This window comes from Corvus moneduloides, chromosome 16 (genome assembly GCF_009650955.1).
Source record: "Corvus moneduloides isolate bCorMon1 chromosome 16, bCorMon1.pri, whole genome shotgun sequence".
Taxonomy (NCBI): domain Eukaryota; kingdom Metazoa; phylum Chordata; class Aves; order Passeriformes; family Corvidae; genus Corvus; species Corvus moneduloides.
The window spans coordinates 8766876-8792740 of NC_045491.1; the positions used below are offsets into that span (position 1 = coordinate 8766876).

At 52.3% G+C, this 25865-nt stretch overlaps 1 protein-coding gene across 3 annotated transcripts in view; it reads left to right on the top strand.

Moving 5' to 3' along the window:
• The window catches only part of LMF1 (lipase maturation factor 1), a 151157-nt gene extending 129896 nt beyond the window's left edge, over window positions 1–21261 (top strand). For all 3 annotated transcript variants that reach the window (XM_032125490.1, XM_032125488.1, XM_032125489.1), the window contains 5 exons: window positions 321–489; window positions 3300–3453; window positions 5902–6085; window positions 14098–14210; window positions 20599–21261. In XM_032125490.1, the coding sequence (XP_031981381.1) occupies window positions 321–489; window positions 3300–3453; window positions 5902–6085; window positions 14098–14210; window positions 20599–20773 (795 nt within the window). In that variant the 3' untranslated portion in view covers window positions 20774–21261. The remainder of the gene's footprint in view (window positions 1–320; window positions 490–3299; window positions 3454–5901; window positions 6086–14097; window positions 14211–20598) is intronic.
• Window positions 21262–25865: the final 4604 nt, after the last annotated feature.

The following is a 25865-nucleotide window of genomic DNA, read 5'->3' on the forward strand; positions in this document are numbered from 1 at the left end:
TCAGGAGCGTTGCTGTCACGGATCCCTCGGAATAAGCAGGAAGTGGGTGATTCCTGTGGGAGCACTGTGGAAATCAGGTCGCTGTGGAAATCGAGTCGCTGTGGAAATCGAGTCTCTCTATCCCCTGGCTGATCCCTCGTGGGCAGAGCTCACACTGTGAACCAGGGGGACACATTTGGGCTGGAGCCTGGGCTCCAGGAAGGTTTTGCCATCCTGGAAATCCAGCGAGGTCTGCGTTGGGATGCTAAAATCCATCACCGCGCGTTTTTGTTGGCATTTAGGGAGATCCAACGCTCTCTGCTTCCTTGTTTCCTGTTTAGGTGCTCCTGATCATAAGTGGGAACCTGAGTTTCCTGAACTGGCTGACCATGGTGCCCAGCATCGCCTGCTTTGACGATGCCAGCCTGGGGCTGCTCTTCGGCTCCCGGCTGAGGGAACGGGTGGCGCGGATGCAGCTCCCGGGGCCGGAGGGGGAGAGGCTTTCCCTGGGTGAGTTACTCCCAGAGAGGGAGAAGTTGGGATTTTGGTGTGCTTGGCTCCAAAGCTTTCATCTTCAAACCAAAGCTCTGCTCCTCTGTGGGCAGAGGGTGCCTGCACCTCGCAGTGTGAAGCTGGGGGTTGTCCATGAGGGTCTGTGGGACATTGCTGGAGGGGGGGACGTTGCCATGGGGACGTGGCTTCTGGGACATGTCCTCTGCAGGACCAATGTCACAGCAAACCCAGGCAGTTGCAGCTCTGGAAAGTCAGTGCTTGCTCTGCCCCCAGCGACTCAAACGCAAAATAAGAATGTGGAGTTGTACAGTTCACCTTAGGGTTTTGTTTTGAACTTGTTTGTTAATTTTGGCTGTTAAAAGACAAGGATGAAACACCCAGTGCAGCTTGAGGTGGGCTTGGAAGCTGGGTTCTCACATTGGCTCTCTTTCATGGTGTGATGAAGAGAAGGCTCCAAGGAGACCTCAGAGCCCCTTTCAGTTCCTAAAGGGGCACCAGGAGAGCTGGAGAGGGACTGGGGACAAGGGATGGAGGGACAGGACACAGGGAATGGCTTCACATTAACAGAGATCAGCGATAGATGGGATATTGGGAAGGAACTGTTCCCTGTGAGGGTCCTGGCACAGGGTGCCCAGAGAAGCTGGGGCTGCCCCTGGATCCCTGGCAGTGTCCAAGGCCAGGTTGGATGGGGCTTGGAGCAGCCTGGGATAGTGGGAGGAGCAGCTGCTGGTGGCCACCACTGGTGGTGTGGCCACCATCGAGGTGGGGAGGGAATTGCCCAGGACAGGGAGGAGGAGAACTCCTGTTCGTACCATGAATATGAAAAAGCAAATACAAGGGGGGTTAAGACTGGAAAAAAGGGCTCGAGGTGGCTGATTTCCCCTTCCGGAGGCAGTTTCCAAGCAGCCCTGATCCAGGAGAAGCAGCACTGGGATGTTTCTCATGAGGCTGCGTAGCAGATGGAGAGTGGTGTTTGCAGCATTTTTATAAACCGCATATAAGCAACAAATTGCCTGTAATATCAACAACAATCACAGCTGCTGGGGTTAAATATCCCAAACATCTGTCAGAGGAAGGAAAAATGTCAACAAGAGGCAGCATCTGTCTCCAGTCTTTTCTACCAAGAAGCAGTTTATTAACCAAAAATGGGAGTTCCAGCCATGCAGCTTCAGTAAATCTGGTGTCTTTTATTTCACATATTTTGCTGGAATAAATCTTTATTGGCTTTTCCCCTCATGCAGCTTTGCTTTAGAGCCTGTGAAAGTCTCAGACTTTTCCTACCAACTCCATTTATGCCTCCAATCCCAAACAACACTGAGGCTGCACCTTTTTTTTGGGAGGAAAAGCCAAAGGGAGTCCCTGTGAGGGGGAGGCAGATCCTGTTTTGAGGAACTTGCAGCTTTTCTGTGATGCTGTCCAGAGAGTCTGAGCCAGGGCGTCCAAGCAAGGACATCATCCATCCATCCATCCATCCATCCATCCATCCGTCCATCCATCTCACTCTGGGTGTAGCCATGCCCCACCCTCAGAAGGGGTGGGGTATCTGTAATATCCCAGGAATTTGAATTCCTGCGTATTTTCTCTGCTAAGGAAGCAGGGGCTATTGAGCTGGTGCTGATGGGTGCCAGGAGGCTCAGAGGAACCCTCAGCCCTGGGCCACCAGAGCAGAAGACAGGAGGGTCCCCAGCTGTGTCCTGCTCATGACCTGATTTTGTGAGGCCACATCCTTGAAGTGTGTGTTTGACTCCTACTGAGGCCTCCACTTCCCATCCAGATCCCACTGACTCCTGTCCCCAAGTTTTGCTCCATCTTTGCCATCTAGGTTATTTTTTTCCCTGAATTAACTCCTTTTTCTCTCAGATTGAGCAGCTGTGACCCCAAGGGCCTGGAGACAGGATGAGAATCACCCCTGCTGAAGGATGAGCAGTCCCTGCATGGCCATGGACTGCTGAGGAGCCAAGTGGGGGCTCTGTGCCTGTGCCTGCCCTTGAATTACAGGGGAAGAAGTTCAGCCCATCTAAAAAAAACCCCCAAAAATGCCCCAAAACCTCATACACAGCAGCACAGGGGGCGAGGGAAGGCCCGATTCAAATGATTCTCCAGAAATGTTCTCAGACTAAACAATTATTAATAGCTTCTGAGAGAGGTTCAAATAAACATCCCTCTCCTGCAGAGATAAGGGGAAAGCTCCACGCAATTGCTTTGAATCTGATCCTTTGGCTGTTAATGTTAAATAAATTGAAAAGGGCCGTGAGGGAAGCAGCCCCTCGGGGGTCACCTCTGCTTATTTGTCTGATCGTGGCGGTGTCTGCCCAGCCTGGGATCCAGCCCAGCCCCGTGCTGCTCCTGCAAACCCCATCCCAGAGCACTGGCAGAGCAACACACATCTCCTCCAGGAATGGTGGGGAACAGGCATTTTGCAGAAGGAAAAGCCCTCAGGATGGGGAGAGCGTGGGGCAGCAGGAGGAGGCAGGAGTGGCCCCAGGACTCCAGGCCCAGCTCCCAGAGCAGGAGGCTGATCCTGAGCAAGGTGCAAGTGCCAGCTGTGGTTTTTCCCCTGTATTAAAGCCATGATTAATGTCACATTTTAGACATTTTTTCCTTTTAGCCCTTGCTCAGACTATTTAGAGAAAGGCAGATCCCAGCAGCGATAGCAGCCCGTGGCAAGGTCGGGGTGATTACAGCGGGGTTTTGTGAGTGGTGGGGCCGGCATGGGGGGCCCTGGGAATGGGAATGGGAATGGGAATGGGAATGGGAGCAGAGCAGTGAAATCACCTCCCTCTGGTCTGGTTTTGTGTCCCCCGAAGGCTCCTGTGTCCGCAGAGTGCTGAACATCTCCTTGGGCCTCCTGATCATCTACCTCAGCATCCCGGTGGTGCTGAACCTGCTCAACTCCAGACAGGTCATGAACACCTCGTTCAACCCCCTCAGAATCGTCAACACCTACGGAGCCTTTGGGAGGTACAGAGGCTTTAATGGCACATCCCAGACCTCTGCCCAGGGTATTCCAGAGCCAGACATTCTGTGTGCCTTAAACCTAAACAGAAATCCTTCCAGTAGACCTGGAATAGGAAGGAGATGGAGAAAAGGAGCAGGTTTCTTTCCCACTGAATTTATTTTCTTTGACATTTTTCTTTGACCTCTTTTCTTTCTCAGTTAGCTCATTCTGTCATTCTGTCTGTTCTAGGCTTGGAGTATCTGTTCATGAGAGAGATGGAGAAAAGGAGCAGGTTTCTTTCCCACTGAATTTATTTTCTCTGAGCTGTTTATGAGTCACCTCATTCCATCAACACAGCAAATGTAAGAGCAGGATGAAAATATCCATAGGAGAGTTCATCCAGTGGATAGACTTCACCCTCCCCAGCCCTCTTTATTTCTGCTGAGCTTCTCTTCCCCTGCACTCCTTTGCTCTCCCTCCTGGAAACATCCACAGCAGCTCTTGGTAACAGATTTTAGGCCAACAAAAGGAAGTGCTTTTTCCGTCTTGGGGAATTCATTGCTCCAGGCATGGAGACCAAAGTAGGAATGGCCTCAAAAGAGAAGATTTGAGAGGACAGGGCCATCAGCGGCTCAAGGCTGCAAGGTGGGATGGACAAGGGAAGCATCTCCAGCTGTGTTTGGAAACACACTGGTTTGGGCTGGGTTTTAAGGATCCAAATCTGGTTTTCTGGGGGACTAAAGCTTAGGTGAGCCATGGCTGGGCTCAGCATAACCCCTCTCATGTGCTGTCCATCCCAGCCTCTTCCAGCTGGGAAAATGATGAAAAGCAGAGCTGCATCCTCAGGTTGTTCCAGGGACAACAACAAGGCCGGGCTTCTCTGGAGGCTTTGCCACCACCTGCTCAGGGTGACCATGGGATGTTCTCCAGAGCTCTGGGATGGGCTCTGGATGAGGCCCCAGAGGAGAAGCCAGCAGTAAATAAATACATTTTGCAGAAGGTGAAGCAGTTTGGCTGTCAAAGGCCCAGCGGGGCGGGTGGTGAAGAGGAGGAACAAGTCCCACCACAAGCACTGGAGATGCTGAGGACTCATCAAATGAATATCATCTTTTCCTCAGTTTTTCAAATCACAGACATTTCTGTGGACAGAAAAAAATGAGAAAAAAACCATTAAAACCATCAACACTACTTGTGGAAAATGCCAACATTTCCTCTTTTTTTTTGAGAGAGAGAAATAACCCCAGAAGCTCTTTGAAGGCTGGAGTGGTGAAGCTCCAGGAGATTGTTTTCTTTGGGTTGTTGTTCTTTTTCTTCTTCGGTCTTTGGTTTCTGTTTCAACAGTTACCAGACCCTACAGAGCATGTGCTGCAATGCTGCTGTAAGATGTTTGTAATTCCAGCCTATGTAAACCAATAAAAAGAGGATTGCAGCTTATAATGAATCTCCAATGATGTGAAACCTGACAGGTTTTGAATCACACAGTAGGACCATGCTTTTATTGGTAATTTGGTGTCCCTGATTTACGGAGTGCTCCTAAGCCTTGGGCAGCCAGCCATGGCTCATAACTCAGCCCAGGGGATAATATGGAACTTGGCTGGAGAATCCAGAGATCTCCTAAATGGAGGGAACAATTATAAGAGGAGATAGTCAGCATTCCTTGGGTTGGGAGCATCTCTCCCTGGAAGCCATCGGGGCAGAAGGTGGAGGTGGTGTGTTCCCAAACTTTCAGTTTCTTGGGTTGGAGGAGGCAAAATCAAAGTAGAAAAAAAATCAAAAGGGTGTTGGCAGCTGGAGAAATTTGCCAGGCAGGTTTCTGTAGCTCCGTGTTCCTCATGGAAGGCAGCTCCTTGGAGCAGGTGGGTGTCTCTGGCAGGTCACCCAGGACTCCAGGGTGGTGTTTCCATGGTCTGGAGTTTGCTGTTCCCACTGCTCTGTGCTGGGAGCGCAGCTGAGCCACATGGGATTAGTCATGACCTGCCTCTGTTCCAGAACCACAGACCCACCATTCCGTAGGAATCATCTTTATGGATCAGCCCTCCCTCGGGCTGGAGTAGCTGCAGGTGGTAGAAGGAAAGGCATGGAATTTGGCTGTGCTGCTGGAGAGAGGAAAGTCCCAGGATCCAGAGGTTCTCTGGATCTCAGGATCCAACTGTACCTCCAGCTGGGCCAGTGACTCGTGTTCCACGTGGACTCTCATGAACCCGAGCTTTTAGTTGAGATATTGGTGAGACATCCTTCTCCGTGAGGGAGGTGATGCTCTGGCACAGATTCCCAGAGAAGCTGTGGCTGCCCCTGGATCCCTGGAAGTGTCCAAGGCCAGGCTGGATGGGGCTTGGAGCAACCTGGGATAGTGGAAGGTGTTGGCTTTGGAACTGGATGAGCTTTAAGGTCCCTTCCCACCCAAACCAGTCTGGGATTTTATGATTTTCCATGACTTGAGACAAATAATAACATCCCGTTGTATCCCACAGCATCACCAAGGAGAGGACAGAAGTCATCCTTCAGGGAACAGCCAGCCTGGATCCCAATGATCCCACTGCAGTCTGGGAGGAGTTTGAGTTCAAGTGCAAGCCGGGGGACTTGAGGAGGAGGCCGTGCCTCATCTCCCCCTACCACTATCGCCTCGACTGGCTCATGTGGTTTGCTGCCTTCCAGGTAGGTGCCTTTGAAAGCTTGGGCCTTCCTTGACCAGGAAAAACAAATTATATGGATTTACTACGTGTTGGGATCAGGGGGGAACGTTGGAAGCCGTGGCTAAGTTCATTATGTTAAAAAAAAAAGCAAGAACAAAGGTTGTGTTCCTAAAGGATTGTGCTACTGTAATGAAACTTTTGGCAATTTGATGTGAGGTTTTTTAAGGGTTTCTTAGCAATACCAAGAATCGCTGTCAGGGACACCCCTGGGGACAGCAGCTCTCGTTCCCTACCTGCCCACACATGGACATTGGTCCCTCCACATGTATTCCCCACGTGGTACCAGCAAACAGGTGACAGCCAGAAATTAAATAAGGGGGGGGAACCATGAAATGTTAATTCTTACTTAGCTTATTCTGCAAATCTTACCCACATGATGTGGGCTGGGTTTTACAAAACTGACTGACAGCAGTGGTGTGAGGCAAACCCATGTCAGAGTATCCCAGGCTTTTCTCTTTGTCCCTGTATCCTCCCCTGGAATATCTTCTTCCCTCTGCCCCAAACTCCTGTGTTTGCTTTCCCTGTGGCATTTTCATTTCAGCGCCTTTGGGATTCCTGGGCCATGACATCAGGCCATGGTTGGATATTTACCCCACTAGTTTGTGTGTGCTGGAATTTCATTTAATCTGCATTAGGTCTGCTTATCCCTCAGGAAAACCACAGCCAAGGTCCAAACTCCAGCCAGGAGCAGTGCCCGGAACTGGGGAATGGTGCAGGGGGTGGATGGAGCTGGTGGTTGAAGTCAGGCTGTTTTGGGAGGGCTCTGGGTGCAGAGAAATCAGCTCTCCCAGGCAGAAGTTGTTTCTGAGGTGAGAAGAAGGCTCTGCCCAGGGCAGAAATGTCCTGAAGGTTTAAAATAAAAGGGATTTGAGTTTTAAAGCTGAAGAGGATGGGACACAGGCCCTGCTGTGCGGAGCAGAGTGTGGGCCCTGCTGAGGGATGCTGGAGCCAGGTGCTGGTGTACCCGTGAGGAGGAAGAGGAAATAACTCAGCCTCTTTGCATCTTGTTAAATTCGTTATTATTGGTGTTTATTTCATTATTTGTAGTGTTTAATTCATTATTTTTAGTGTTTCATTCACTGAAAGCTTCCCCCAAGTGTTCCCGTTCACCTGTTGGAGTGTTGGTCTCTTGAGGTGTGTCCACAGCAGCTAATTAGCAGTAATTATTGTTGGGGGTCTCTGTGCACAGGCAGGGGGAGGTGCATCCCTCCCACGGAGTGGATCTGTCACCCTGGATCCCATCTGTCACCTCCCACTACTGCAGCAGCACCCTCTGGAATGGGTCTGGTGCTCCTTCCCAGCCATCCCACTGCAGCATTCCCACATCCCTCCTGCCACTGGGACTTTCCATGGCTCCCCCAGCACACACAGAAATCTCCGTGGAGCAATTTCAGATCCTGCTTAGAAGAGCTGTTAACAAAAGGAGGAAAAAAACCCTCTGGAAAGTGGGAAGTGGGGATGACTCGTGGAAAACAGTGGGAAGGCGAGTTGCCTGGGCACGGCAGCGAGCCCTGGATGCTCAGGCATGTAAATACCTGCTTAAGCATGGAAGTAAATCCCGTTTGGAATGGCCTCTGGTCGGTTGGAGCCCTGAGAGCTGCAGATCTGCTGCCAGCTGCCCTCCCTGGGCAGCTCCTGCACAGCCGGAGAAGTCCCTGGGTGTTGTTTAGACTTTGTGTCCCCCAGAGCTGCAGAAAGGATGAGAAGCAGGAGCTGAAAGCCCAGGAGGAGCTTGTGAAGCCAGAGGCGTTGTGCAAAACCCGTGTGGGAGTTTGCAGAGTCCATAAAACCGAGTGAGTTCAGCCTCTGGGTTAGATTTCAGTTGTTTTCAGAAGCTCTGGGTTGTTTCTCTGGCCCCGCTCTCCCAGGGCTGCGTTTGCACTTCCCTGGCAGTGGCCAGGTACAGAGTTGACATTCCCAGCTCTGACAGGCTGTGGAAAAGCCCCGGGCTTGTGGGAAGGATATTTCCCATCCCTTTGTGCTGCTCCTGACAGGCTCCTCTTTGCACCTCATCAGCACCTGACAAATGACGCCTTCCTGCGCTCCGGGATTGCTGCCGAATTTTCCACCTTGGATTGGCTGCAGGATTCACTGGGAAGTTGCCTCCAACCTGGCCTTGGATACTTCCAGGGATCCAGGGGCAGCCCCAGCTTCTCTGGGCACCCTGTGCCAGGGCCTCCCCACCCTTTGAGAAGGGAGGAAATAATGGCTGAAATGGCAGAATATGATTTAATCCCACAAAAGCGAGGTTAAGCATTAGGAATAACTTTCCCCCCCTTGACACTTCCATGCGTTAGTGCAGAAACATCCTGGTTTTACAGGAGCTGGTGACAAACTGTTAAAGGTTTATCTGTGCTCCAGCTACTGATGCCAACCCTCCTGTAATTATTTGACTTCTGGTTAATGCTGGAATTTCAGGAAAAGCCCAACACTGAGCTGGGCTGGCACAAAATCCATTACAATTTCTGCATTCAGCACCGCTGGTCAATAACAACCAGCAAACAAAATACTGCTCATACTTCTGGGGCTTCGAGTTGGTCAGTTCTGCTGGTGCTGGGATGTCTTGGATTCTACTGAAGTTGGATATTTATTGCCCCAAAGGTTTGTTGTCCACCAGTGGAAAAGGAAAAATCAAAGGGAAAGGCTTTTCCCTTCCTTATTGTGGCATGAAGGGTATTTATTCTGTTTGAGGACATCATGGAAACACAAAGGCACCCTCTTGGTGCTTATCAAATAATACCTGCTCCAAAATAACAAAATATTGCTGCACTCAGATTGGTTTTAAAGCCCAGTGTGTGTTGGATTGTTCCTTGAAGCTGCTCCAAAAGTCTCTGGATGTAAAACCACTGTGGAGCAGCGTTGGGATGCTCTGAGATGCAATGTGCGTTTTCCAGAGATGAGGTTATTTATAAATAACCTTCAGCTGCTTTCCTAAGAGCAGAGAGAGCCTCCAGGGTTGGTGCTGTGAGGTCCTGCTCTGGGTGGTAACAGAGAGTGAGGGAAACTTCAGGTTATGCATGAACTGGAAGAGCTGAGGAGAAGTAACCCCGTTTACAGAGAAGGCAGGTTTGTATTTTTGTAAAATTTGATTCAAGCCTCCTGTTATCTCAGCCTTGCAGCCAGAAGGTGCTTGGAGGGAAAAGCTCCCCGGAGGAGGAGGAGGTGTGAGTGTCATAATCAAACCTCAGCCTCGTGCTCCCTGTACCCAGCTCAGCCTTTTCCATTTCCTTTCTTCCCCCTTCTCCAAACACAGGCCTCAGCTCACTTCCATTTTCCATTGCAGCATTCTGGTCCGTGTGCAGCAGGGAAGGCTTTGCTTTCCTCCTTTTCACCGGGATTATTGTCTCCCTGTGATTGTGAAGAATTCCACAGGCTGGCTCACAGGCAGCCTCACCTCCAGCAGGAACAGTGCCAGGGAAGTGCCCAGAATCCCAAACCAGCCCGATATCCTATCGTGCCATGGGCTGGATAAATACAGAGTGAGACCTTGCCCATGCAGGGAATGATTCCTGCCCACAGTGGCCACTGTGTGCCCCCCCCTCTGGAACAAAGGGACTTTTCTTCCCCGAGCCAGAGGTGATATGGGAGCTGTGCCAGGTGCGCCCTTTCCCTGGATAGGTGGGATCGAGGAGCTGGCTCCTGAAGTCTTGCTCTGCTCTCTCATGCAGCCTTTCATTCCTGCCTCCTTCAGGGAGCAGCTGCTTTCCCAAGGATTTTCTGAGGGATGGCTTTTAGTGAGTAACGTTGGGCTGGAGACACGGCTTTTTGGGAAACTAATAGAAAAAGGAGATGAAATTAGGAAGAAATTCCTCCCTCTGAGGGCAGAGAGGCCCTGGCACAGGCTCCCAGAGGAGCTGTGGCTGCCCCTGGATCCCTGGAAGTGCCCAAGACCAGGTTGGACAGGGCGTGGAGCAACCTGGGATGGTGAAAGGTGTCCCTGCCCATGGAACTGGATGAGCTTTAAGGTCCCTTCCAACCCAAACCATTCCATGATTCTGTGTGGGTATTGGAGATAATGAGAATGGACCTTCCTTGGATAAGCTGCTTGGAGAGCAGGATGGTAACAAGTGATGGTGAGCTGCAATTACATAAAACAACAAAGGGGGGCATAAACTGTGGCCTCCTTTCTGTGGGACAGGGATTGTTTCTCCTGATAGTTCAAGTTCCCTAAACAGCAACAGTTGAAGGTGCTTAACTCCAGCAGTGCAAGCAGCAGCGTGGATACAGGGTGAGGATGCCCAGGATGGTGAAATTCCATGGTGGAATTCCCGTGTTACATCCACAGTAGGTCAGCAGTGACACAAAAAACACCCCTCACACCATAACACGGGAAATGGAACCTGCCCTGCCCCTCTGGCAGCCACTGACTCCGATGTGAAACCACTCAGGGCTCCCAACCACGTGAAATAATAACCCCGGGCTCCCGTGCCAAGTTTCCAGCTGTTCCCACATGTGCATCTCGTCCTGACCTCCTCCTGCGCCCGTGCCAGCCTCGAGATTCCATAAAACACCACACTAATCCCCAGTCCTTTTTCATTAAATGACCAATTAAAGCTAAAGGAAAAGCCTCCTTATTACTATTATTTCAGTTGGGAACATGTTCCCTGTAGCGATGGGGGGGTTCTGTGGGTTTTTTTGGGATGATAACGTTCCCTTGGCTCTGTTATCGGCAGTTTGGTTGCTACTGTGGCTGCTTTGCTCCGGCTCCTCGCTGGGGCCTGCCTTAGCAGAGCTTTGGGTTTCAATTCTGTGCAGTTATTAAATTCTCCTGGACACAAGCGAATGTGTTCAAGGTGAGAACACCGTGTTTATTCCCTGGAAAAGTGTCGGAGTGGAGAGGTCAGGCAGTGCCAACAGCTGCAGGGAAGCCCCGGGGCAGCGCTGCTCGGGAGGTGGGTGGTGACGCTCAGCTCCTCGGTGTGGCTGGGACGAGGAGCAAAACCCCTTCCCAGAGTGGCATTTGGGGTGAGACTGGTGTGGGAAGATGGGGGGAAGTGTCTGCCCGAGCACTGCACGAGGCTGAAAACCATCAGCAAATCAAAGCTCCTGGGGTCTCAGCACCAAGTGCCCGAAGTTCTTCGTTAGTCCCCTCTGTTGTACCTGAAACGGGATTTTCGGGGCTTCTGGGTGCTTGTACCAGCTGTAGGGACAGCTGAGGATGGTCTGGCTGGAGAGCTGCCCCTCGCACTTCCATGGATCTGCATGGAATGTCCGCGAACACAGAAAGGCTTCAGCTTCAGGGCTGTGTAACTTTGAGACCCCTCAGCTCTGCTCCCCCTGAGCCTTTCTTGAGTTTTGCACTTGGGTTGGCAATGGGGTTTTTGTGTGTTTAGGTCCCTGAATTGCTTTCTGTGCTAAACCAGAAAGAAAACTCAGAAAGGTGAGAAAGGGAAGTGTTTTCCTCCCCCGGGGGGACTGCACCTCCCCAGGAGTGCTCTGGGCAGGGTCAGACAGTGACTGTGCTCCCTGCAGTGGCTGTGTGCTCACTGGTTCCCCAGTAACCCCAGTACAGATGCAGCACGGGCTCTGTGTGGCGTGGGGGGAGCTCTGGCCCCAGTGGAGGGCAGGAGCAGCCGCGGGAGTCGTGATCTGTGTCTTGACGGAGATGGAGCAGCCCAGGGATCCATCGCTGTGCAGGATCAGTCCCGGCTGCTTCTCGTGCTCGTTGCAGATCCAAACCCTAAAGATGACCCCAAAACAGGCCTGCCCACCTGCCAGCAGTGCGTGCATCTAGCCTGGATTCTTTTTTCTGTTACAATTAACCCACTGGATGGTTCAGGCTCTGCCTGTCCTGTTTTGCTCACTCAGAGCTGGCGCCATCAGCCGGATCCCTCTGTCCTGATCCAGTTCAGAGCTGGATCCCTCTGGGTCCAGGGACAGAGGAACCCCTTGGAGTGACGCTTCCCTGGGTGCAGCCCACATCTCCTGGACTCTTTTTTGCCCCCCTTTGCCGCGGTATCACTTTGCAGAGTAATGAGTTAAGCAGGGTCGTTAGCGCAGCTCGGCTCCCGCTCCCGGCTCCAGCGAGATCCAAAGCTCCGTGCGGGAAGGGGGGTGGGGGCTGCACCGGCTGGAAATTTCTCACCGCAGACTTCGCTGGGGCCAGACATGTTGTAAATTTTACAAGAAAAACACTTTACAAACCAGAAGTCCAACTCTGGTGCGCATGGAGCTGCTAATTAACAATTTGGAGACCACGGGAGCCGGGGAGCCGATCCCACCTTCCCGGAGCCTCCCGGTTCTCAGTCAGGCTCTGAAGGTTTGGGGGCTTCCGTCAAGCTCCAGCTCGGGGAGTCTGGTGATTCCTGTTTCCATTCTCCTGTTGCTTCCCAGCTTTCACACAGGAGCCCTCAAATCTCCCGGGATCTCCTGGAGATGATGTTTAACGTTGTACAGGGCACTGGGATGTCCGCAGAGACTCGGGACACTGAAGGTGTCACTTGTGATCTTTGATCCCTGCAATTGCTGTTGCACCTTTTGGGGGATCCTCTCTCCCAGCCAGCGATTCCCAGGGTGGCACCCACCTTCCCAAATCCCAGCCTGAGCACCTCCAGATCCCGGAGCTGTTGAGGGACACGGAAACTTGGAATGAGTCGCCCATGGGGACACAGCCAGGGATGGGGACAGTGCCAGCTCTCCCTGGGAGATGGGTGAGGTTCGTGTGGCACATCCCACACGATGCCAAGCTCCTGCTTCCAGTGCTCCTTTCCCAGATTGTTGTGTCAGGACCACGGTGGCCTCAGTCCCCTGTCCCTCATGAGAGCCACCCCCTCCTCCTCTGTGTCAGGAGGTGGCACCGGGGGTTGGTGGAGGGGGTGGCAGGCTCCGCACGGGGCTGGTGGGGAGCATCCCTGTCTCCAGCACCCATCGCTGATGGATGAGAGCAGATGGAAGGAGCAGGACGGAAGCAGGCAAGGGGGGGAGAGTCATCATTTTGCAGAACTCGTTGGCTGAAATAACTGCGGTTTTCCTCTAACTCGTGATGAGCTGGGGTCAGTAACCCTGCGAGGTGGAGCTGCCCTGCATGGGCCTTTCCACCAGCGCTCGGTGTTTTCCATGGCGTTTCTCTCCCGCTTCCCTTGGCGACGGGAATAACAAACCGGGCCATGAGGGAGCTCTGCAGAGCAGCTTCGCCTCGGGGCTGGGTTTTAGTGAGAGCCCTGCAGGTACAGCTCCCGGGTTTCCCTTTCCCACAGTGTCCCCTGCTGCTTGCACTCAAAAATCCACTCAGGAACTCGCGGAAAAAGCAGGAAAAGAAGAAATCTCAGGGAAGCCCAAGGCACAGGAAGCCACCATAGGGAAATGTTTTTAGGGAGCCTTAACAAGAGCGAAGAGCAGGATTCCTGCAGGGAGGGAAATCATAGGAGCAGGGAGTATCTCAAGCTGGAAGGGATCCAGAAGGATCATCCAGTCCAGTTCCCTGCTTCCCTCAGGGCTGCCTAAATTCAGAGTCAAACTCTGCCACTGCAGCCTGGGCTGGGGGGCCCAGAGCTGCTCCAGAAGTGGCTCCTTGAGGAAGGAATTTAAAGAGGATGGATCACACAGCAGGAAATAACGAGGAGACAGGAACTGGGAACAGAGAAGCCACTTTCTTCTGTTTTCCTTTGGATAACACTAGGGAACCAACCCAAACCCTTTTCCCAGGGGAAAGCAATCTGGATTAAAAAGGATGGTTGGATTATCCACAGAAAATGTTCTGCTGTGGTTCCCCTGTGGGGTTTGCTGCTAAATAAACGGTTTAAATCAAATATTTGGGGGCAGAATTGGCAGTGAGATGAGACAAACCCAGGGAAGCTCTCCCTGCCCTCTGTCTGGACTTCTAGGATCCCATTGGATGTGTTCTGAAACACTGGGAATTTCATCATTTTCCACCCAAATCTGCTGAAATCTCTCCTCAAAAGTCTTTAATCCCAGTAACACCCCAGGAAAAACCCAGCAGTCCCTAACATTTCCCTTTCTTCTTCCTTCCCCAAGACCTACGAGCAGAACGAATGGATCATCCACCTGGCTGGGAAGCTGCTGGCCCAGGAAGAGGAGACCTTGTCCCTGCTGGCCACGAACCCCTTTGCAGGCAGAGACCCTCCAAGGTAAGCCTGGAGTTATCCTGAGGGAGCTGCAAGCTCCACGTTGTTCCCATCCTGGATGTGCACAGGAGGTCCCTGTTGGAGTTGGGATTTGATGGTGGAATTGAGGGTGGGTTTGATGGACACCAGAGTGCTGCCAGCACCTTGATTCCCCCTCGGAGGGGCCACAGGGACCCTCTGGATGAGCCCATTCCCAGGCAGCTCCATGCAGGGCTCACTGTTGCTGCTCCTGGCCAGGAATGGTCCCTTCTGCAGTGGCTTCCTGCCCCTCAGCTTTAGGGCTTTTGCCACGGTGTCCTTGTGAGCTCAGCTCAAACCCCACCATTTCCGTGGATCTCCTGGGGCATTTCAAAGACAAAACAGCCCTGCAGGAATTACTGAGTTTGTGGACACTCGTCTTGGAATTGTTTGTGTTTTCAAGGAAGAGACAAAGCCAACATCAGCCAGGGAGAGGCACAGAGGAAAACTTCAAGGTTTTATACAAAAGGAATTTTGTCCCAAAAGCGTCTGTTTTGTTGATGGAGTTATTTTTAGCTGAGAAAACATTTTTGGGGCATTTTGGATCAACTCAAGTCACGTTCTGCTCTTGCTAATGTTTTCCATTCGAGGCTCTGAGGATGCACTGCAAACAGGGATGCAGGTCTGTGTGGAATGAAATTCCCCTTGGATCCTGCTGATGTTTTCCAGCTTTAGGGCAGTGCATCCCCCAAACCTGAGGAGAGGCTCCTTCTCCAGCTGAGGCATGGAAAACTGCCCACTATTACCAAAATGTTTCCTCTGGTAAAAATCACAGAATCCTGGAATGGTTTGGGGTGGGAAGGATCTTAAAGCCCATCCAGTTCCAACCCCAACACCTTCCACTACCCCAGGGTGCTCCAAGCCCTGTCCAGCCTGGCCTTGGACACTTCCAGGGATCCAGGGGCAGCCCCAGCTTCTCTGGGCACCCTGTGCCAGAGCCTGCCCACCCTCACAGGGAGGAGTTTTTTCCCAATATCCCATAACTCTGCCCTCTGTGATGTGGTGGAAGTGTCCCTGCCCTTGACAGGGAGTGGAACTGGATGATTTTTAACCTCCCTTCCATCCCAAACCATCCCTGATCCTGTGATTCTGTGATCCTGGACTGCAATCCAGGCTGAGGGGAAAGTTTGCTGCCAACCTTAGGGATCCCTTCAGTCCCACCACAGCCCTGCTCCCTGCAGTAGCCGGGTGGAAAAAAAAACCACCCTAATTTTCCTACTATTATTCCCCCCTCCCTCCACTCTAAAGGGAATTTTGAGACTTAATTATTTTCATTCCCTGCTAGACTAAATAATTAGGGGAAGGGACTGTTTTCCATAAGAACCTTGCGCTCCGTCCTCCACGGAGTTTGTTCTGTTAATGGAAACTCTACACCTTAAATAGCCAAGGGACTTTCAGAATGAGTTAATGCCTTCGAAATGAAATTTCGGAGACCAAAGTTTGGAGGGTTCTTTACAACTCAAAAAATTACAGTATTTTTTCAAGTGTGATAAACTTCAAATGAGAAACAGGTGACTGATTAAAAATGAGGGCATTGTTGAGGGCCCAGCCTGGCTGAGTGGGAAGCTTGGACTTCGAGGCCGGGGATGTTTGGGGAATGTGGATTTCCCAAATATTCTGGGGCAATGGATAGTTCCTAAAAGCCCAGCCCTCATAAATCTGAACGGGAGGGCTTGGGCTGAGAAATTAAGAAGTGTTGAACACACCATGGAAAAGGCTGCAACAATCAAAGAAAGCAAAAATCAGGTTTTGCCCATGGGAGGGGGAAAAAAACCCAGGTTTTTGGGTCTGTTCGGTGTCTCTGATGTTAAATCATGGTCACTTCAGGATTTTTATTCCAATTAAAGTAGCACTTTGTTGGAAAAGCCCCACCATGGATGTGAAAAGCTGGAGTTGTAGTGGTGGTGGTGGTGGTGAGGGAGCTGGTGCTTCCCTTTGGATGCTCCCTGGCTGCAGGAACACGAGGGGAACGTGGCATTTGGAATTCCTTTTTATTGGATTGCCCTTTTATTTCCCATTTTAAAGTGACTGGACTTTATACCTGGGCCGGATTTCCAGGCTGTGTGAGTCCCGTGGATCCTGGCAGAAGGTGTGGGCATGGGATCCCATATCCCATGGGATCTGTGGGGTCAGCCCAAGCCATGGGAAGAGCTTGGTCATATTTGCACTTCGTAGAAGCCAATTTGGACCCTCCCCAGAGGGATAAAGGTGGCTCTGGAGCTGTTGGGAGCAGAGCTGAGAGCAGGCAGGAAGTGGGAATTCCTGGAAAATCCAGGCATCACTGGGGTGCAGGTAGAAATGAATCTCTCAGATATTACCAGAATATTAATTAAATTAATTGAATTAGATTTTAAAATTAAAATTAAAATTAATTAAATTCCATGGTCCTGAAGGGAAGTTTAAGGGATTTGCTTTGGGGGAAGACAACCTCAGCATTTCAGGGAAGGCAGAGCTCATCCCAAGCTGTCAGGATTTCCCCCAGGCTGGGAACTCTGGTTTGCAGCCGCCTCTGGTAGCTGTGGAGCAGGACAGCCCCACATGTCCCATGGCCATGGGATCTCTCTTCCTTGGCAGGGTAAATTCCAGCCTTGGATCCATCTGGAGCCAGGTTTTCTTCCCCCACAGTTTGCTCTTCCTTTGGCCTTGTCCCACCCTCTTGACCCTCCCTTTCTCACCCATCCAGAGAGGGAAAACCAGAGAGGGAAAACCCCACTGTGCCACTTCCCAAGGGGGTTTGGAGGCTCAGCTGCCCGTGGGATGCTCTGGCTCTGCAGGGCCAGACCTTGCAGGAGCCTCAGAATCAGCAGCACTAAAAAACAACCCCACAACTGCTCTGATTCCCCAAATTTGGGCCAAGGTGGATTAATTTATTCTCCCTCCCACCAACAGGACAAGAACAGCAATGGTGGAGGCTCTGTTACTCTGATGAATTTGGACTTCCCACCACCTGATTTACAACAGAGCAGGGAACCTCGAGATTAAACACCCCCCAAAAAACCCCTTCACCAACCCAAAAAGACACCCATGTTTTGCTTTCTTTCTTTCTTCCCTCTCCCACCCCTCCTTGCCTTGTCAGGCCATTAATTCTAACAGAAACCACCACTGGCTTTTTCCCTGGAACCCCTCAGCTGTTGCAGGGAGACAGCTGCACCCTCTGGAACTAATTACAGCTGTCTGGGAGATTTAGGCCTCCATCCCAACAACTCCAATATTGCTGCTAATTTTTAACACATCCAGTTGGGAGATGTCAGGAGGGGCTGATATACGAGCGACTCCCGAAAGCGCCACGGGGCAGCTGCTCCCGGGCATCTGCTGAGGGGAAAATATTGATTTAAAAAATAATGCTGATTATTTTTAGCCTTTCTGGCCTCCCCCCGAGTCCAGGGCCTTGCCCAGTCCGGTGGGGATGCCCCAAAGTTGGTGGCAGATGGGTCCTTGGGGTGGCTCAGTTCTCCCTCCTCCACCAGCGCTGTTGCCCTCCTGGCACCACTGTGGGATCAGAAGTTGCCCAAAGGGCCCTTTTGTCCCCTTTCCTTGTTGTCACAGCAGAGAGGGTTTTCCACCTCCTGGAAGAGTCCTTGGAATGCCATCCAGTCCCACCCTTGCCATGGGCAGGGATATCCTCCACTGGACCTGTCCAACCTGGCCGTGGACACTTCCAGGATGGAGCAGCCACAGCTTCTCTGGGAATCTGTGCCAGGGCCTCCCCACCCTCACAGGGAGGAATTCCTTCCCAATATCCCATCTAAATCCTTCAGTTTAAAACCATTTTGTAATGGGAGCTGGTGCCAGTTGCTTCCCAGGGAGCCAGGAGGAGCTGCCAGCTTGTGTTTGCTCAGTAAATCCTGGGAAACTGCTGGTGGCTGGGATCATCCTTCCCAACCTTTCCGTGTCTCCTCTGACCCACAAATCTTGCTGATCCTTCTCCGAGTAGCTGTCACCACCTGGGACATCCTGGTGAGGTCAGGCAGCTCCTTCATGGCCTTCCCAAAGCTGTTCCCGTTTCTCCAGAGCAGGAATCGGGGAATCTCCTGCAGGTTCAGTTTCCAGCATCAGGGAGACTCCAAGACCTGTGGATCCCTTCCAGCAGCCAGGAGATCTTTGGGGGAGCCCCAAAACTGCCCAAACCCTGTGAGCCCTGGAGCGATGGACTTGAGGGTGTCAGTTTGTAGCACCTTCCCTCCCTGAATCCCAGGAAGAGGGAGCAGGACCAGCACTGGAAGAGCTGAGAAGTCCCATAATTCCAGGATTGAGGCACCCAGGCAGGTTATAAACACTGGCAGAGCTTGTAAACTCTGTGAGCCCTGAAATGAGGGGCTCCAGTGGGTATTAAACGCTGCAGCTTTCACATCCTGAGCCTGGCAAGAAAATATTCCCCTGGGTTCCAGGTTTTCCCCTCTTTCTCACATTTATTTGGGAATATATGGAGATGGGTCCCTCTTGGGAGATGCTCTGCAGTCGCTTAGTGAAGGACAAACCCTGAAGCACCAGAGTGGCAGGTGGAGGGATGTGTGGAGCAGGAGAGGGACTGCCATAAAATCAGCCTTTGAAGCATCTGTGGGAGGTGGATCCGGGTTTGGAGGTGGATATGTTTTGGGAATTCCAGAAAGCAGCCAGGCAGCACAGTTTGGAAATCTCCAACCATCCTGGAGAGGAACCTGTGGCTACCTGGAACCTCAGGGACGTGGCTGTTCAGTAACACTCCAGTTATTAACAGGAATTTTGTGCTCCTGCAAAGGAAACCCTGTGGGAAAAACACTTCAGCCTTTGTTTGGCTTTTCCCAGCCTCAGAAAACAGGGGAAAGAGGGACTGCAGGAATGGCCCTGGCTGTAATGAAGGTGGCAGCTGCAGGGCAGTGTTTGTGGGCATGAGATGCAGGTTTGCACTCCCCAAATTCCACTCAGGGCCCCTTTTCCCATTTATCTTCCTTCATCCTCAGAGGGGAAACATGGAGGTCATCAAATCATGGAATCATGGAACGGTTTGGGTTGGAAGGGACCTTAAAGCCCATCTCATTCCACCCCCTGCCATGGGCAGGGACACCTTCCACCGTCCCAGGGTGCTCCAAGCCCCATCCAACCTGGCCTTGGACACTTCCAGGGATGGGGCAGCCACAGCTGCCCTGGAAAACGTGATGAGTGTGATGAACACAGAATCCAGGATCATTGAGGCTGGAAAAGGCCTCCAAGTCCATCAAGTCCCATCTGTGCCCGATCCCCACCTGGTCAACAGCCCAGAGCACCGAGTGCCACATCCAGGTGTTCCTTGGACACCTCCAAGGATGGAGACTCCAAACTTCCCTGGGGTTTTCCCATGTTTTTGTAGGAGAATCATTCCTGTCGTGCTCTCCTGGCTACCAGCAGGATTGAAACGGAGCTGTTGGGCTGTGCTGGCAGAACCCTTGAACTGGGTGCAGCTTTCCCCATGCCCTGCCCTCTGCCCTGCTCCCCAAAGCCGAGCGCTGATGGCAAATCCATCGGAGCCGTCCCTAATTATTTCAGCAGCAGGAAGGGCCTTCCCGGCTGCTCCAGGGATCCCACAGCTGCGGTGCCCTGCTCAGTAGCAGGGTCTGTATTTTCCTAGCGGAGCAGAGCAGCTTTAAATGAGCACTGACACGACTTTGACAGTTTTATTTTGTGGGTATTTTATGGACTCGCCCGGCGACGCCGGCGATGCTCCCGGCAAAGGCGGCGCGGGCGCCGCTCCGGCCCTTGTCAGCATGTCCTACATCAAGGGGGACAAACCCCCCGGATCCAGCGGCATGGGCAGCTCCCAGAGTGTTTCCCGACACTGATGAATGTTTCTTTCTGCACTGCTTTCAAACCTCCTTTGCTGTCAGCTCCCGGAGCAGCCGGAAAACAGATGCGCTCAGAGTCGCGCTAGCGGAGCGGCCGCTGGCTGGGGCGGGGGGTGCTGGGGGAGTCAGACTCCCTACTCCAAAATATCCAGGCAGAAATACTCCAGTATGGCTCTCAGAAAGGAAAAAATCTTATTATTCCTGCTTTTATTATTATTCTTTCATACTTAGCTGTGGAAAGGTGTGAGGAGTGCTCAGGGCAGGGGTGTTAAAGCCCCTCTGCTCCTGCATCATTCCCGAGGCACATCTGGATGCCAGCATTCCTGAATGGCATCAAGAGGAGCCTGGGAGCTTCCCAAAGCTTTCCCAATGTCACTGCTGCTGGCTGTGGGCATCGCAAGGATGGATGGATGAAAGGATGAAGTACTGGGATGTGGAGCCAGCCTGAGCCCCTCGAGCTCATTTCTCCATTCAGAAAGGCTCAAAAACTCCAATGCCAAGGGAATAAAAACATGGTCCAAGCCTCTTCCCAGGAGTCACGCCAAGGCCTGAGCTCCTGTTTTTGTCTCCCACAGGTGGATCCGGGGGGAACACTTCAAGTACAAGTTCAGCCAGCCCGGGGGGAAGCACGCCAGCGATGGGAAGTGGTGGATCCGGAAGAGGATCGGCCCCTACTTCCCCCCTGTCAACCTGCAGGGCCTGAGGAAGTTCTTCAAGGACAGGAATTGGCCCTATCCCGTGCGGGACTGAGGGAAAAAGCCAGCCAGGACAAGAGGGACCAGCTGGGAAGAGGGAGAAGGGGCAGCTCCCTTGCAAACACCTCCTGCCTCTCTATTTTTTATCCATATCCTTGTTCACAGCTGTTTTCCAGAGGATTCCCAGCCAGTTTGCCCGCTTGCTTTGTGAGCTGCTTTTTCTCACCTCAGTGACTGATTTCTTTTGCCAGGCTGCTCCGATCAGGAATTGTCACCTCTGGAATTGGGCAAAAGGCAAGCAAAGAGCCATGACTGGTTTGGGGGGAGGTGCTGGTGTTGCCAAAAGCAGCTGAATGTGGGTTTGAAACAAAAACAGGGGAAAACAAACCAGGAGGGATCTCTGTGGCTGTGTGGGCTGCAGATGCAGGCACAGGAATGCCCTTTTCCATGTTTTTCCCACCTTTTTGACCACATGTACTCAATGGGCAGCACCAGGAGCGCGTTCCTGGAAAGGGATTAAAGCGAACAGTTCTGGAATAACCAGCGGGAGCTCCCCTGGGTTTTTATTTTTCCTGGAAGTGCTAAAAAGGGAAAAAAAGGAGCCTCAGTGCCTGCCCTGCTGTGGCTCACCAGGGACAAGGCAGCTCCCACAGGAATGGGGTGACAGGTGAGGAGTGAGGTGAGTCCTGGGCGTTGTGGGATTTATTTGTGTTTTAGGGAGAATCTGGTGTCGTGTCCGAGTGTCTGATCCCCGTCCCGGTGATCCAGGGCCGTGAGAGGAGAATTCTCCCTCCCCTTCTCCCGTGGGTTCAAGGGTGCATTTGCACGGGGCTCCCTCATGGTTTCAGTGGATTTTCCTTCCAAGTTGCTCCTTCTCCAGTGGATCCAGCTCAGGATGGGATCCACCCCCCTGGATGGGTGACAGTGACAGGTGACACCCCTCGGGCACCCTCCATGGACTGGGCACGGCAGCCAGCAGTGCTGGCCTCCCCCTCCCCAATTTCATGAATTTCTCTTGCTTTCCAACCTCTGGCTCAGGGATAATGGATCCCGGACCAGCATTCCCATTCCTGTTTGCTGCTTGTTAAGCTTTTTTTTTCCCTTGTTTTTCAATCCAAGCTCCCCTCCCTGCTCCAGAGCGGTGCCTGGGAGATAACACCCATCCAGAGGGGCAGGCTGGGGATTCCACTGGAAACCTTTCCCTGGAACAAGAGTTTGAAAAAGAAAGGGAACAATTATTCCAAGGAAGGAGGAAATCAGAACCACGTTGTGATATCTGTTCACTGGGAGGGGTTTTGTGGAGAAGCTTTTTATCCCAGAGCTGCAGCATTCCCGAGTCAGCACCAGGAATCCATGGGAAGGAAACTCCGTCTCGGAGCTGCTCCTGCTAGCTCTGATGTCTCTGAGGAGGGGAGGGGACGTGGGGACACCACTACAACCCATCCAGGAGGTCTCACCACCTTCTCCAGCAGTTCTGGAGTGAGGGTTTGGGTCCCTCAGTGAAAGCCATGATGGGCTGAGCCCCTGGAATGCTGCCCTGCCCTGGGCCGTGTTTTCCGGCTCATCCCAATCCAGAGCCCGATCTCATCCTGCTCCCTCCTCCTGTTTCTGAGGTCCAAGGAGGTCCCAGAGCTGAGACAGGCAGCCCATGGCAGGGTGGTCACCCCTTGTCCATCCTGAGCAGCTCCGGCTCCACTGTGGCTGGAGGCATCTCAGGGACATTCCTGGATCCAAAATAATCCATTTTATTTCTGATTTTCTTTTCCTACATGGAAGTTATTGACCCTTGGGGCACCCCAAGTATTTATACTTGGTGTAACCGAGGTCTAAGTGACTTCTTTCCCTTTTTTCCCAAGATTCCAGCCTTTTGGAAGCACGAGGGCCCCTCACAAGCCCAGCTGGGTTTGCATTTCTGCCCATCAGCCGCCGGCTGTGCCGAGGTCGGATCCAGCTCATCCCTTTTACGTAGGGAATGAGGAAATTATCCGTGCTTGCGTAATTTGGGAAGAACCAGCAGCTTTTGGAGCAGGCTGGAAGGGATGATCCCATGGTAAGGGTATGGTGGTGTGGGAGGCTGGATTGGGCCATCCAGATGTTCTCAGAGGGGCTGGAAAGAACCTTGAAGCTCATCCCATTCCATGCCTGCCAAGAGCAGAGACACCTTCCACTGTCCCAGGGTGCTCCAAGCCCCGTCCAGCCTGGCCTTGGGCACTTCCAGGGATTCAGGGGCAGCCACAGCTCCTCTGGGAATCTGTGCCAGGGCCCCACTGGATCCACCCAGGTTCCATTCTCAAACATTGCTCTGGCTAAAAACATGGATTTGGTTCGTGTTTTGGGAATGTGGCCCCTGTGGGGGGGTCAGTGGTGAGGAGCTGCTGGAGATGAGTTTGTATCCATGCAGGAATCACCAGGAATTATCCCCACCAACCCAGCATTTTCCTTATTCCTGGATGTTTTATAAATTGGAGCCGTTGATTTTAAAGTAGTCAAACTCCAGGCTGGGAATTCCCATAGGAAAGACCTGTAGCCATATCCATTCCCTGCTCCCAGCTCCTTGGAAAAGCTGGCTTTGCTTTAACACATATGAAAGGAAAAAGCTTTTTTTTCCTTCCTGGTAGATTAAGTTTGGCCAAACAATTCCGTGTGAACTGCTGGGCAGGAGGCACAAACCTGTAGGCGAAATTATCCAGCTGCTCCAAGTTTAGAGCAGCATGGGATGAATTTCAGGATCGTATATTAGTTTCCATTTAATCTGATTATTCCAGGCTGGAGTTCCTGGAGGGTCTTCAGGTTATTGTCAGTCAAAAGAATCTTTAAAAGCTTCCATTTGCACTCAGCTTTTCCCATTCCAAGTCTATTTTCATTATGGATCAATTTTGATTTTAATGAAAAAATGATTCTCCCAACTCCCTGCTTTTCTTCCCCCCCCCCCTCCCCCCCTCCCAGCTGGGGTTAAAATTGAAGCCACAACAGGGTCTTGCCACTCAAAATCTATTTTCCTGCTTTGTTGGCTTGGTTGAAGGAGCTTGGGCAGACAACAAGGGGCAGATAATTTGGGAAGGCACCTTCTCTGCTCCAGCGATGCTGCCTGGGGCCCATCTCCTCATCCTCAGCCCCTTCCTCACTGGGAAGACACTTCAGTAGCTCAAATCCCGGGGGATTTCTAGCTCCAGAGTCTGGGAGGCTAATGCAGGATTCGTTGATGTTAAAAGCCCCCTGCTGCGCTGTCACTTCAGGGGCTCAATTTCTGTCACCTCCTCTCAGCTTCCAGCCTGGGGGCTCCAGTGGGAGCAGCATCCCCCGGGATCGGGAAGGCTGTGAATCCCATGTTTTGTGCTGGGGGAGACACCCTTGCCAGGTCTGCCTGATGCAGGAGTGGCAGCTTTGTGGCAGTGGGGTGGCTTTGGGCTTCCTGGCACCTCCCTGGGGTGTGCATGGCAGCTCCCTGGGGTGTCCATCCCACCTCTCCCCAGGGCTGTGAAGGAAAGAAACAACAGTGAGGCATCCAGAACTGACCCCCAAATCCATACTCGGGTTTTGCACAAGGTTTTACAGGGGATGTGCCTGCCTGAGCCTTCCAGGTGCCACCCGTGATCCCAGCGCTGGCCTGTGGAGGGACATGGGCGATGCCAGCCCAGTCTGTGGGAACATCCATGTCCTGGTTCCTTGTCACTGCTCCAAATCCTCAGTTTGCTCACATTTTCCAGACAGGTGAGGAGGGAGAAGCTGAGCTCTGGAGTCATCCCCATGTGAGCTCTGGAATCGTCCCTGTGTCCCAACCGGACCCCGTGTGCGTCCCTCCTGGTGGCATCGGGGCGTCCATCCTGCTCTGCCTCCTTATCGGGGTTAGATGGGATATGGGGAAGGAGTTCCTGGCTGGGAGGGTGGGGAGGGGCTGGGATGGAATTCCCAGAGAAGCTGTGGCTGCCCCTGGATCCCTGGAAGAATCCAAGGCCAGGTTGGAGCAACCTCGGATAGTGGAAGGTGTTGGGGTTGGAACTGGAAGAGCTTTAAGATCCCTTCCCACCCAGACCATCCCAGTAAGCTGGTGCTCAGGACAAAGCCCTGTCCCTGTCCCATTTTTCCATAGATTTTGCCATGCCCATCCCCGTGTTTCCCCCCCTTTCCCTGGCCCAGGTTGGATCCTGCTCCCTCCGCAGTAGCAGCTCCAGATAGGATTGCACAGGGCTGGGCTTTTCCCGGCGTGTGCCGGGTGCTGGGACAATTGCACTGAAATCCCAGCACCTGCAAGTGGTTACTTGGAATAATAAATAAGTGATAGATTATCAAATAAAGCCTTGCCTTCGGATGAGGTCATCCCTGCCCTATGTCCTGCGTCTCCGAGGGTTTGGGAGCAGCTTTCCTGCCGCTCCTGGGCTAAATCCCTCTTGTATCAGGCAATAAAAAACTTGTCGAGATTAAAGAATCAATTAGGAATTAGCCAAAGGGGCAAAGCGTAACCCAAACACGCTGATAAAATCCAGTAGGTGATTATGGGAGAGGGTTTGATTTCACTGGGCTTTGGAAAGGAATAATTGCTTCTTACAGAGCATGGAACAACCCGGACTGGGTATTTCTCCAGCTCTTTAGAGAGTGGAGCTCTTCAGCTTTCACTGACAAATGTGGGGACACTCCACGGTTTGGAGCTGAAAGGGCAGTTTGGGGTCCTTAATCTGAGAAGCATCATTCCCTGGTTGGAGAAAATGATCTTGGAAGTCTTTTCAAGGCCAGGTTGGACAGGGCTTGGAGCACCCTGGGATAGTGGAAGGTGTCCCTGTGGCAGGGAGTGCAATGAGATGAGTTTTAAGGTCCCTCCCAACTCAAACCATTCTGGGATTCTGGGATATTCTATGATTGGGATGCAGCAGAATGGGCAGGGATGTACCACAGCTCTGGCACTGCCTCTGCTCTTCCACAGGCACAGGAAAACAGAACAAGGAATAAAAGGCTGGGATTAGCTGTAGAAACTCCTGGAAAAGCTGATTTTCCCAGCTGACGATGGCAGGGAGGGGATGGAACACGCCCGGGATGGTGCAGGAGCGATGAGGAGTTGGATTTCAAGGGAAAAGACTCCCATCCTGGCCCAGCAGCTCCGTGCCACTAATCCCTGTTTATTCCCTGTCTGGCCCAGCCGCCCACGCTCCCGA